The following is a 13,716-nucleotide window of genomic DNA, read 5'->3' as shown; positions in this document are numbered from 1 at the left end:
CGGAGCCAGCAGCCATAGCTGCTGCAGTTTAAAGCAATAGATTCACAATAAGACAGATTCAGATGTAATAGTTTACAATGAGTGTAAAATATATGTAGGCTTGAAAGAGACAAAAAAAGGTGATATAAAAAGTTATATAAACAAATACATAGTTTTAAAAAATAAAGTCTTTAAAGAGACAGTAAAATTAATATAAAAAATAAGCCACATAAAGATGAATATTACACAGAGAATCTGGATTGTGTTGTCTTTGGGATTTTTAACTGCAGAAAAACATTTGATCGTAAAATATGTTGAGTTAAACCAATATGTATATTTTAAAGATACCTTGACTTCAAAATTTGGATGTAAGGATGTGTTGCTTTGGAAAGGAGACTCTGATTTTGTTCCCACAGAAAGCCAAAGGCTATGGATTAAGATAAGTTCCAGATTAAGATACATCAGGTTTGACCAGCCAAGACCCCCTGAAAGGTCTCCGATGACACCATGGCCCAAATGATCCAACATCCAGAATGGTTTGAAGGCAACTGGCTCAGACAATGCAGCCTCATGGACTATTCCATAATCCTAAAATTTTCTTTGTGTCCACATAAGATACAGCGCCCCCCTCCAGCAGGAAGTAGTAAGAGAAGCTACGTCCAAATTCCCAAATTATATATAATTTTACTTTGTTAAGGTTAAAACCTTCCTTTTTGAAAAAAAAGAAAAGGGGAAGTGCTGTGGGATGTTCTGTATGGCAAATGGGTTGCTCTGATTGGTCAATAAATAAATCACTGATTGGCCATTGGCTAGGCAGGAAGTATAGGCGGGACAAGGAGGAGAATAAAGCTGGGAAGTGGAAGGCTGAGTCAGAGAGACACTGCCAGCCGCCATGATGAGAAACAGCATGTGAAGATACCGGTAAGCCACGAGCCACGTGGCAAGGTATAGATTTATAGAAATGGATTAATTTAAGATGTAAGAACAGTTAGCAGAAGCCTGCCACGGCCATACAGTTTGTAACCAATATAAGTCTCTGTGTTTACTTGGTTGGGTCTGAGCGGCTGTGGGACTGGCAGGTGAGAGAGATTTGCCCTGACCCTGGGCCAGGCAGGAAAACTCAAGCTACACTCTCCTCCCTCTCTTGCTCAGAAATCATGAGCTTCCTTGCATCTACCAGCTCCTGTTTGGTTAGGTTGGGACTGTGCGGTTAGTGTGGCCAATGGACTCAGCAGACATGAGAAATGTCAGTTTGAAGATAATCTAATTTGAAATTGTAAGATGAAGATGAAACCAGTGTTTCTCTAACTGTCTTCCCTCTGACCTGATGCTGCAACTTAAAAGAGAGCAGAGCCCCTCCCTACACATCCCTAATTGTGTGGGGACATCAAGAGTGCTGTTTCTTCAACTTTGGCTCAGATTCACATAAACGGCTCTTTATTTCTCAACTGTTGGTTTATTAAGCTTCTTGTCTCAGACTAAACTCCTCATCTTGTCATCTTGTCCAACCTCCACACACACACACACACACACACACACACACTCACCTCTTGATTTTCCAGCTCTATTTCTGAGTGGTATCCAAGCACTAACATTCAAAAATAAACACTCCTATCATTGCCCGCTTCTGCTCCTAACAATGCAGACATTGACTTTTAGTAATTGAAGGAGGAAAATGAAGTGAAACACTTCCATGTTTGGGAGTAAACAGGAAGAAGACATCAGGAAATGTGGCTGGTTCCATGATTTGATTACACCTGAGCAATTCTATTAGGTAATATATTTCACAGGGGAGGATCAGTGCAGGTGTGTTTATTTCTCAGAGTTGATGCCTAGCACATAAATATGAGGCTTTTTTAAGACCCCTAGAGTCTAGAAATTCAGTAGTTTCTAATCTTGGGTAGGAATAGGAATCTTTGGGATGAATATCAATTTTTCTAAAGCACTACCATGATCACTGCCATTGTGCTTGGCTTGTAGTTTATCTGTATTAGAAAGATGAGATAAACAAATGAATTAATTGAGTGAATGAAAACTCTCAGGGCCCAGGGTTAGATTTTTTTTTCCAACTCCACATTTCTAACATGTCTCTGTTGTTGTACAGATGTTTCTACTGAGGTAAATGACAACCACATTTGAAGGATGAGTAGCAAATTCTAGGACACTTGAAAAAAGTACCAATATAATAGCAATAAGGAGAGGAGGAAAAATAATTGTATGTCCTCATCACCCAGTGTCTCCATCGGAACTCTGTTTGTAACCCCTGTGAAAGATGATCAAATGTGAGATGCTGAAAACACCCTCTGCTGCCTCCTGTGTAGAAAGGACTGGAGGTTCAATGGAGGGGGCGGGGCTGCTTCTTGTTGATAAGCTGTTACAGCTGAGAAATATGAACTATCCTTTCCCATGCAAACTGATTCAAGATGCTGAATTCTATAACATCCTCTACCACACCAAAAGAGGCCTTATCTTTCAAGGTCATTATTTGTCAAAATACTGCTCTAAGGAATTGCCGATATGTAGCATTCAGTTTTCCATTGTAAAATTTTGCCATGCCACAGGCAATTTTAAGCGGAAGTAGGGCAGTAAGAGGTTGTTCTTCAGTTCTCTCAAATATCCTCTTAAAACATGGGAGAGTGCATAAAAACAGGGAATTAGTTTACTAAGTCCCTTTTTGAAGATGAGATTGACCTTCAAACATGGACCAATTCACATGTCATCCTCATTCCATTGTGCAGGCTAACTTGCTGTGATTTAATATCTTCAGCATAACTGATACCCTTTATCTGTAATATCTCCAACCACACCAAAGCATTACAAATCTAGGAAAGTAATATTTGATGGTACTATTGGACGGTGACCAGTAGCCATATCATTTTGATGGCTGTAAATAGGACAATTATATGGTTAGCAATCATCTATGCTTTTGAAGAAAGGAAATGTAGGACAATTCTATCGATATCTCCAGGGCTTGACTGATACTCCTAAAAGGGTTACACTTTGATACCTCTTATCACTTCCTAGCTTTTACATTTGAAGTTGCTTCTAACAACTATCAAGCATTACCACATGACCTCTGACCCCAATCTTCCTCTGCAACTGGATTTTGATACCTTTGACCCAGATGAGTTTAAAAATGAACTCTTAGATCAATATCCATTTCCTTAAGTCAATCAGTTTATCAAATAGGCTCTTTCTACCAATAAAAGATTGAGAGCTACAAAGAAATTTTCATAACAGGATTCCTTGTTGGAATGGAAAGGATTTTCACGATGATTTTGGTTATTTAAAAAAAAAGAGAGAAAAATTAACCTGAATGCTCTTCTTCCTGAATTTATTCTAAACAACATATATTAACATTTTAAAATAGAATTTAAACAGGTGCCCAGTAACAGAGTGGCAAGCGTTAAGTGTGAAATTTGAAAGTTAAGAAACTAAACCACATATGGTCAATGTTTTTTCTTTAAACATCCGCCTGTAATGGCCTGTTAAGTGGCCCCATCACTGTCAAGAAAAACTTGTAAAACTTGGGAAGTGGGTACTCACAGACAACATTTGTTTGGTGCTTTTAATGATGGCTGTAATTAGTCATTTAAACAGATCGCCCTGTGATCCAAAACTGGGGGAGCAGGGAGATGAACTGAGAGAATAACGTCCTGAAGGCATTTTTTTAAAGCTTAATGTGAAAAACAAGGCCTTTTTCTGTGGAGGGGTCTTTGGATCATGTTTCATTATGTGGGAATGGATCTGGAGAGCAACCAGGACTATATAAAATAGATGTGACTGAGGGTAGACCTTTTGCTGTTTGTCACCAGAATGCTGGAAAGGTTTTTGTTGGTGAAAGGACAGAAAAGTGATCTAATTTTGCAATTGGCTAGTTAGGAAGTAGAAGGAGATGTTGTACTTGGTGAGAAAGAATTGAAACAGAGCCTGTGAGAGATGGTCCACTGGCTAGGAGTGCAAGGGTGAGAATCTGATTCCAAACCCCAGCACCCATGTAAAAAGCAAGATATGGCTGCCTGGCCTTGCAACCCCAGTACCGCAGTGGGTGGAGACAGGAGGCTCTCTGGGGTGTGCTGAATGCCAGTCCAGGTTCACTGAGAGAACCTGTCTCAAATGAGTAAGGCAAAGAGTGATAGAGCAGGATGCACAGTGCCCTCGCTTAGCCTTCAAAAAGCATTCAAGGGCAAGCACAATGGCATGCACACATGCACACATGGTGAACACACACACACACACACACACACACACACTACAAAATATAAATAAATGAACATCCATAAAAATGGTTTTTAAAATGAATGAATTGGGGCAGAGATGGGTTGAAAAAGAGGAGATTTTAGTAAGACTTAAGAAAGCTATCACTGCCCTCTTGGAACTGGGCGGTTGCACCTTTTGCTAATAAATGTACCTTGAGAGACTAATTCAGTTTCTACTTCAAAGATGAGAGTAGAAATTTTCAGGGGCTGACAGGAAGAGATTGGACTGATTTAATTAGTTCATGATTTCCTCAGCAGGAAGCATTCTCTCAGAAAACGCCTTTATCTCAGCAAGTCTCAATTACTCCTTCTTATGGAAAGGCTGTTTAATTTTCACCAACCACTTTGCTTGTCTGTGGTGGTATATGTGGTGATGACTTAAGAGCTTCTAAAGAGCTGGATGATTTAAAGCTGTGTTTGTTCCGTGTCTCTGTGTGTGTGTGTGTGTGTGTGTGTGTGTGTATGTGCATGCATTCTCACATCCTCACTTTCATATGTGATAGATAATAGCTAATATGTCCTGAATGATGACTGAACACTTCACACAGGTCTAACTCTTCTTTTTTTTTTTTTGGTTTTTCGAGACAGGGTTTCTCTGTGTAGTTTTGCGCCTTTCCTGGAACTCACTTTGTAGACCAGGCTGGCCTCGAACTCACAGAGATCCGCCTGGCTCTGCCTCCCGAGTGCTGGGATTAAAGGTGTGCGCCACCACCACCTGGCAGGTCTAACTCTTCTAATTGTCCCAATGTTTTAGCTACTCAGACACCTAGATAGGAAGGTTTTGCCACTCAGGAAACGGAGAGTCAGAGTATTTAAGTAACCAGCTTGAGAGGTGACAGGGCTAATAAGATAGAGGGCTAAGATCCAAACTTAGGTGACCTAGCTTTCAGATCGATGATGTTCCATGCAGAAACTTTCTCTCAGTCATGTCCTTCAGAATTTCCATTTTCCATCTGAGGCTAAACATATGGAACACATACAATTTTTTTAATGAGCCCTACCATCACCACAGAGCCCTAGTAGAGTCTCAACTCTGTGCTGGATGATGGAGAAACATATTAAGGATGGAAATGGCAGAGCAGTTGACCTGATTTCAGTACTCAGAAGACTGAGGCACGCTGCTTTGATAGAAATGATGTTTTGAGAGCTGGAGGAATAAAATGCCTCAAAGCAAGAAACCTATACTGTTCCACTCCCTTCAATGGCTCAGAATTCTGACTATGCTAAGGAAGGGGCAAAAGGTGAGTCAAAACTCCAGAACTCACAGATGACATGCAAGCATGCTTGCCGACATCTGCTTTTTCATCTTAGTAGCCTTAAAATCATAACTTTAGGTTGTCTTGCAATTTACCATCCATCGTTGGAGTGAGCTGATTTAAAGATGTGGAATTTCCAAGAAACAGACATTTTAGAGGGTTAACTGGAAGCCATGAGACAATTCCTTTGGTAGACATATCACCCTCTCTCCTCCATGAATGCCTTGCATATGGTGCATTTTTATATAAAATAAAATCTGACCATGATTTGAAAAACCACCAAGTTTGCCAGGCCACTTCATCATTAGTACTCTGACCTCCAGAAAATGTGAAAATAAAGAACCATTCCATAGCTCTTGAGACACAGGAAGCAAATTAGCATGATCTGAAACATTGGGGAAGCCAGATGTGGCCAGAGACATGAGAAACCTGAGCAGCTGCCTGGATGTGCTCAATGAAGAGGGGGACACATCGATTTGTCTCCACGGAGCAGGACCAGATATCAGCAGAATGCTAAGTAGCCTGTCGGTGGAGCTGACTGATCTGAAGAGATGTGACCTCCTATGTCAAAGTCGAGGTGTTCTTGGCCTTCAAAATTCCAGAAAAAAATACAAATATAAATGAAAAAGCAAAGACAAGGCCCACCTCTAGCCTCAGAGGCATTGCCTCAACAATCATTAATGCCTTCTGAGTTACAAGCATCCCACTGGAGGCTGGCAGTGACATATAGATCATCTAAGACTGGACTGCTGCTATTCTCTACATAATAATCACCATAAAGTTGCAAAGTTATATGATGTCAAGAATCACAGAGTTGAGAGAGTCCTTTCCCATAAGCTTGCGTCTTTTTAAATAGAAGAATAACAGAATAACACATGTGTCTTTTTCACTTTTGTGCCTTTGTCTAGAATGGCCTGTTCTTAGCTACTTGGAAGCCCATTATAAAATTCAAAGTCCAAAGTGCCTCTTCTTTAGCTTCGTCTCTAGGTGATTTACATAAATGCAGAAGTAGAGGTGATAAACCATGGCTACTGACTTGTGATTTCCAAGACATCGGCCTGCACACTTTTATTTTAATTGAATTGCCAGACAAAGTGTGGGTTAGCACTGTGGGTAAGAAGCATATACTATGACTAATTCCTCTTTATAACCCGATTGTCAAGCACAATGCCTGTCACAAAGCAAGTACTCAGAGCGGACATGTGCAATCAATGAAGTCAATGCAGCTTGATTTCTCCTTTTAGGTTAATTATCATTTCGACAACTTGGAGAATCAACTTCTAAGTTTTTGTATGCTCTCCTTGGAAATCTCTAGGTTCCTGCAAACACATTCAATGGTGGGTCCCAAGATATAAACACTCTGATAGGCAGAAATACTCTTTTTTGAGTAGCATCTCTTTGAAATTTTCATGAATTAATGGCCTGTTAATAAACAGGATAGAGTTTAAAACTAGAAGGATTTACTGTCAAGATGATAAAGGAATAATAACTTGAAAAAATATTTTGTATATTTATACACATGTCCAAATTCAGACTAGAAAAAAAATTATCTATTTTAAGGACTGTGACCAATTTTCTAATAACTTCCTGCACATTTACACCTCCATAATTAACATATTCAAATGGAACATGTGTCCTCTCCTTATTAGAAGTAAGCTCCATTGTTTAGAATTATATGATATTATCTAATCAAGAACTTGGAATGATATAGACCTTTCTTGCCAGTTGTCCTTCCTGAGGAGGTCCTGGGAGAAGATCTATAAATAACAGAATACAAATCAAAATGCCACTTGATTAATATTTGAGTCGGTATCCTATAACTTGAAGAAATATTTTGATTGCTGGAATATGAAATAAGCCATCCATTTTTCTGTGGTTTAAACTTAAGTCTCGAGATGAGCGTGTTCAATCTCCCTATGCAAATAATGGAATGAGAGAGAGATGGATGGGCACATTTGCAGAGGACCTGTTCTTACCTACTCAACCCTGTGCTCACCAGAGTTGAAAGAAAGGGAGTGAGCCATGCCTGAGGGCCTGGTTCTCAGATACATACTCCACCTAGTTATGTACCAAGGGGAATAAAGAGGAAGATATGAGCCCAAGTTTCTCTGGCTTTGATATACCATAACTTTGGATATCTTAAGTTTTAGATGAATTGCATTAAATGTCCTGCCTCCTCAAAGAAAGATCTGGAAAATAAGTAAATAGCAATGGACCCAACATGAAAGACATCCTCACGTTCTACTTCTGATTCTTGGCTTCTTGTTCAAAGGCAGCCATTTAAGGTCCAATTCTCCACAACCTCCACTTCTGCCTCTCTCTCTCTCTCTCTCTCTCTCTCTCTCTCTCTCTCTCTCTCTCTCTCTCTCTCTCTCTCTCTCTCTCTCTGTGTGTGTGTGTGTGTGTGTGTGTGTGTATACTACATCCACAATTAACAAGTGCAACTAGGTCCTGGGGATGTTACTAAATACACTATCAAGCACAGGACAATATTCCTCACAACAAAGAATGACTCAGTCACAAGTAAGAACAGTACTGTTAGAAATATGTTTGAGTTTGCCAAGAAAGAGACCACCATTCCAATCAAAGTCTCTCAACAACGCAAAACTGTACTGTTGATCAAGAGGGCACCCTGCTCACTAAAGCAGGGGAGGAAGCACATGGCGAATTCAATTTTTAATTCTAATGCAGGTGGCAGCTGTGCCTTTTCCTCATTGGCTGGCATGTGATCTCATGGTCTTTCCCCTTAGAAACTTAGCCCAAAAGGAATGGAGGGTAGAGGGATCAGCCATTTTAATCGGCAGGGCCTTTGTACATACAAAGATTTTCCAGATTTGGGGGAGGGGATTAAAACATTTGCATAAAAGTCTTACAAGGTGGGGAGATAAAAATATTTTAATTCCTCCTCAAAAACACAAGCTTTATAGTAGTTGGCAGAAAAACCCATATTTAGTATTTATTACAGTGCCCAGGGTCAGAGACTGTAAGGTAGACTACTGCCCACAGAAGAACCCTGTTCTTTACGTTCATTAGTCCATGAAGCTCAGATCTGAATGTCTTCATAACCATAGAAACTTCACTTTCCAATGAGGAACCTGAAGTTCAGAGAAACAGGACGAGGTCCAGGTTAGAGATGTGGAAGAAAGCAGAGAGAGACGGAAGCCATGTTTTCTAACGCATGTTCTCCACCCCACTGCCGTCTCTCCTCCACCCATGCCTCTGCAGCTCCTCCCCTGCACAGCTCTGTTGTTCACCGCACGACCCAGATCCATCTTTCATCAAATCACAGCCTTTCCAATTCACTCTTTTTTCTTCTCTTCGCCAGATTTTCATTCAGAGCCAAGCTCAGTGCAGTCTGTGAATAGCAGGGCATATTCAGTCATGGATAGGATACATCCATCAAGGAACCACTATCAGAGCTTTGCTTCTCAAACTCCACATTTTATTTATCATATTCTTATGAGTAATACAAACTAATAATTGGTACACACATATGCAGTAATGACCAACTGTTGAAACAGATTATTTCGTCAAAATAAGAGAGAGGGGGTGGGTGGGAGAGAACAGAGTACACAGGAAAATACATTCAAAGTGAAAGCATAGGTAAGCACAAGGGGAAGGTAGATCTTGCATTCTGACTTGGCTTGCTTCTCTCTCCAGCTTCCTTTATGTCACAGTCTTTAATGCACCTGTATAGTGCACCATTGGCAACAAGGGCCTTCCCCAAGTTCTTCAGGGTGCTTACTCACTGATTTGATTCTTCTAGAACCTGGCTCCTCCTACATCCCACCTAATTAGCACATATTTTTTTTGTTCCCATCTCAGCTGAGATGCTGGTTTCTCTGAGAAATTTTTCATTGACCTGCCTCAATCTCACAGTCTGTCTTTGCATCACTGGCTAGTTCTTCTAGCGTTTCTCAGTTGTCTTCATCTATACACAGTCTGTCTCCACCACGAAAGGAAAAAAAGAACTCTGTAAGGGCAAGTGTTACGTCAGCTTCATTCACTGATGACAGTTTGAACAACCCCACTAAAGCTAACACTGAAATGTAATGCTCCTGGGGGACTCATGAGGTAGAAGCCCACCCTGACTGTGGTTTGGGGTGGTGGAACCTTGGGGAGGGAATGTCCAATGAGAACACAAAGATGGGGCACTAATTAAGTGGGACTGTGGCTTTGTACAAAGAAGGGCAAGAAGTAAGCCAGGATGTTTAGTCCTCGCATCCTGTGATGCTCTGCCCTGCCTAGGGACTCTGTGAACATCTATTACCATCCCCCAAAGCTACTGCTCATGAAGAGGCTTCCCAGCCTCCAGAGCCATAGGCCACATAAACTTTCTTTTTCCGTTACCTGGTGTAATTCAATTACAGAAATAAAAAACAAAGCTATTCCCCAGTCCTCATCCTAAGTCTGGTATCAAAAAATACCTTTTGAATGAGTGAAAAAATAACATTTTAAAATTACCTATCCTCTTTGATTTTTTGTTTTATCTATATAATAATAGTATTAAGTTGAAATTCTAAAAGTTATACTGTTAGAAAATGCAGTACAGATTGAAGAACAGTGATTTATAAATATTGTGCAAAACTTGACATTTATCTTAATTCTTTGACTTAAGTCCTTTCCCTGTGACCTGGATAAGAAATATCCTGTTCTGTGCCTCCTCGTTTTCTTGCATTATTAAATTACAATTTATGAAAACATTCAAAAGCTAGCAATTTCAGAACTTTTTCCTTTTCCCATACCCTTTGCAGAGAGAACTAAAATAGAATTCAGTAGTTTACACATATAGCATCGTAATTTACATGCAGGATTAAAAGAGGGAATTCTACCATTTCGTAAATAATGAATGTCTGTTTGGAGATGGTGGAAGAGTCGAGTTCTAATGCCTCAAGATTCTGTCCAAATATTTGTGTCTCATGCTGAAGATCCCTGGAAAGGCATTCCTGAATTCAGGTATACCCATTATTGTAGGGAAGTGAACCATTTATTTATTACCTGTGGTTGCAAACATCTGCTATTTCATTTCCCAGTTAGGATTAATCTCTGTATATATTCCTATGATTGGAAACAACTACTGATTATGATATAATCCAAGAAACTGATGAATCTCGTACATCTTCATTCATGGTGGGTGTGGATAAATAAAAAAGAAGAACATGCATGTTACATTGCCGTGACTTGCTCATATCTATTTCGCTGGTTGCTTAACTGTCTGTTACCGAAACTTTACAGCAGTTTCTCATGGCCTGTGAGACACAGGAAGCTGGCAGTGTGGCTGAGCTAGTCCTGTGGGTCTTCACAGAAAAGGCAGCTGGGATCCTGGTCTGATGCAGATTCTATTTGAATGGTGAGGGAGTGCAGGTCAAAGCTAGTGCTGAGGGCTCTGGCAATCCCTGTCCGGACTGACTGGCTGTCCTGGCTAGCAGCTGTTGATAAAGAAACACAGGAATATTAATGCAGATAATACATTCTCTCTCTCTCTCTCTCTCTCTCTCTCTCTCTCTCACACACACACACACACACACACACACACACACACACACACAGAGGGAGAGAGAAAGATGCAGGAGCTGATTGATTTCAGCTTCAAGTGTTCGGTGCCCAATGGGTGCTAAATGCTAAAGAAGCATTTGGCTCTAGCACTTAGCTCTGTTCACACAGACAAGGCAGGGGAACGTGAGTGCAGTAAAGTACCCGTCACTATGCATACTCTTCCTACCCAATTACCTCTGCAGTACAGGGAAGGAGCGACAAGGCTTGGAAAGAAGCAGGACCAGACTGAGCTATTGTGTCTTACTGGGCCCTGCTCACCAGCCCCCACAAATCTCCCTTTTGCAGCCCTTGGATTTAATTAGAATTTATATCAAGACAAGTGGCAGGAACAAGGAAACATTTAGAGCTCCCCCAGACCTTCCCTAGAGCATCCACCCTCACTGCCATCCTTTTTCCTGCCTTAAATAATATCAGAAGGCTGCAAAGTCGTCCCCCCCCCCCGCCCCGCCCGGCCAGGGTAACCTGATTGTTTGCTATATTCTTCCCCTTGGGGTGAGATATTGGTACGGAGAAGATGGGGACATCTGACAAAGCACAGCCTTCAAAAGACTGTCACTGATATTCCTGTCCCTTGCCTCTAAGTAACTTCTTCAGTCATCTTTTAACAGCCTAACATAGTACCCCTGGCCTGAGCTTTCTCCTAAGAGGATGAAAAACCTCCTACCTCCCATTTCCCCCAGTCTGAAAACTTATCATGGACATAATCCTCTTCCACGTGGAAAAAAACAGGCTTGAGTCTATTCTATGAAGTGTGTTGCATGACCACGGGATGGCTGACCATCTTTCAACACATCTATTAGCTTGTGGGAATTTCAAAGTTGAGCTTCCATTTCCCTTCTTTTGTGTTCAGGGTCAGAAAACCATCTTTTACACAGAAGATACTCCATTGAGATTTTATTTTTGTTGTCGAATTCATTCCTATTATTTAGACTGAGATGGCGCCCAGACAAACAGGTGGAGTCATTTTTTTCCCTGAGGCCAAGGGCTTGAAGTTGGGGAGATATTTTAGCCGTTTGTACTGTCTCTCTACCCTATGCAATCAGCCCAGAGGATGCCATTGGGATCACTGTTGCTATGACAACATTGATAAGTGGGTTGGTTTTCAGAGACGCTGGGTAGAGCAACACATTTTACAGTTGTTTTGACAGACAATAGATAGTAAGGGCAGCTCTAAAAGGAAGAGAGATGACTGAGGTCTCAGGGTATGGAGTGAATCTTGCCCGGGGTGTTTACAAAACTCACTGACCTGTAGCAACATGAACAGAGAGAATCACTTGGTTCACTGTAAGCGACCAGATGTGCAGGCTGTGTACAGACATCACACCATCAACTGCGAGGATGAGCTCTTTCACACTGTTGTAACTCAGGCCCTTTGGAACACCTGTCAAAGGAAGAGTGTGACCCTCTTGCTACTTATCTGGATGCACTTGCTTGGGAAGCCTAAGTCAGCTGCACAGTCTTCAGCAAAACACCAACTCGCATCCAGTCCCTTCTTTGGTTTTTTTCCTCACATGTTTAAAAATCTGACTCTGTCAAAGGCCTTGTCACCAATCTCAAGTCCACAGAGAAAATACAGAATTTGCTAGGCAACATCTAGCAATAGTAATCATCCTAACAGTGCTTTTATCTTTGCACAGTCTCTACAAAACATAATGAAACAACATGGGGTTTGGTATTATACATCTTGGGTTTACATTCGGACTACAATTATTGTGAATTTCCTCAAATTGTGATGCTTCTCTGATCATATGCGTAGTAAAATATGGCCAGTAAGAGCAATGCGTATATCATGAATGATGGGGGGACTTCAGGGAACAAGCCTGTTCTTTGTAAATTATAATGCTATGCAATGTCGGTTGTCCAATAAGTCACCCCAGGAACTGTGCTAAGAGGAAATGCTAACGTTGCAATGATAGCTTATCACTTGGTTTGCAAAGTCAGCATTCAACATCTGGGTCACAGACTATCATAACTTGACTGTCACTCTTCTTTCTAAATGAATCATGTAGAACACATGGGAAGATGGGAAGGCCACCAGCCAATCAGTTTGGCTTTTATTTTTTTCAAATTTATTTTTGACAGGTTCTCACTATGTAATCCTAGATGGCCCAAATTTACTATATAGTCCAGGCTAGTCTTGAACTTATAACAGTTCCCCTGCCTGTATCTCCCAACTGCTGAGCTTACAGGCATCTGCTGCAATTCCTGGCTAATTACCTGTTCTTTGGGACTGAACTAGTCTCAGCATGTCACCCTTAACTACAGAGATGCAGTCTGGGAAGCTCAGAAAACAGCTGTACGCCAACTGTGTTATGCCAGATGTAAAGAAAATCACCAAAATACAGAATAGAGGAAGGAGACGTGCCCAGCAAGCTTTAGTCATGAGCTGCTTTCTTGACTGTGAGAGTTACTACTATCATCTATTTTTGATTGACTGGAGAACCCATGGAGCCAGGTAAAGCAGAAGAATATATGGGTCACACTGGTTATGTGCGATGAGGTTAATCAGCAAAAATCTGCTTTGGACTAAGAACAAGCTTGAAACATCATTTCCCCAGCTTCCCACTGGCCCCTCTTCCTCAGCCGTGTTGAAGTCCCATGCCTCTCTTCTGTTGTAACACATGCTGTTCTATTCTTTCTCATGGTTTAGACAATTCTCCTTTCAC

At 41.0% G+C, this 13,716-nt stretch overlaps 1 protein-coding gene across 1 annotated transcript in view; it reads right to left on the bottom strand.

Annotated features, from left to right (window-relative positions):
- Positions 1–8,920: 8,920 nt before the first annotated feature.
- Positions 8,921–13,716, bottom strand: part of Slc30a8 (solute carrier family 30 member 8) — a 38,454-nt gene continuing 33,658 nt past the window's right edge. Inside the window, exons 7-8 of the mRNA XM_052747804.1 lie at positions 12,297–12,431; positions 8,921–10,923 (exon numbers count right to left, since the gene is read on the bottom strand). Coding sequence (XP_052603764.1) covers positions 10,778–10,923; positions 12,297–12,431 — 281 coding nt within the window. The 3' untranslated portion in view covers positions 8,921–10,777. The remainder of the gene's footprint in view (positions 10,924–12,296; positions 12,432–13,716) is intronic.

The sequence above is a fragment of the Peromyscus californicus genome, unplaced genomic scaffold (assembly GCF_007827085.1).
Source record: "Peromyscus californicus insignis strain IS unplaced genomic scaffold, ASM782708v3 Scaffold_20__1_contigs__length_68692818, whole genome shotgun sequence".
NCBI lineage: Eukaryota > Metazoa > Chordata > Mammalia > Rodentia > Cricetidae > Peromyscus > Peromyscus californicus.
This window is presented reverse-complemented; position numbering and strand designations above follow the sequence as displayed.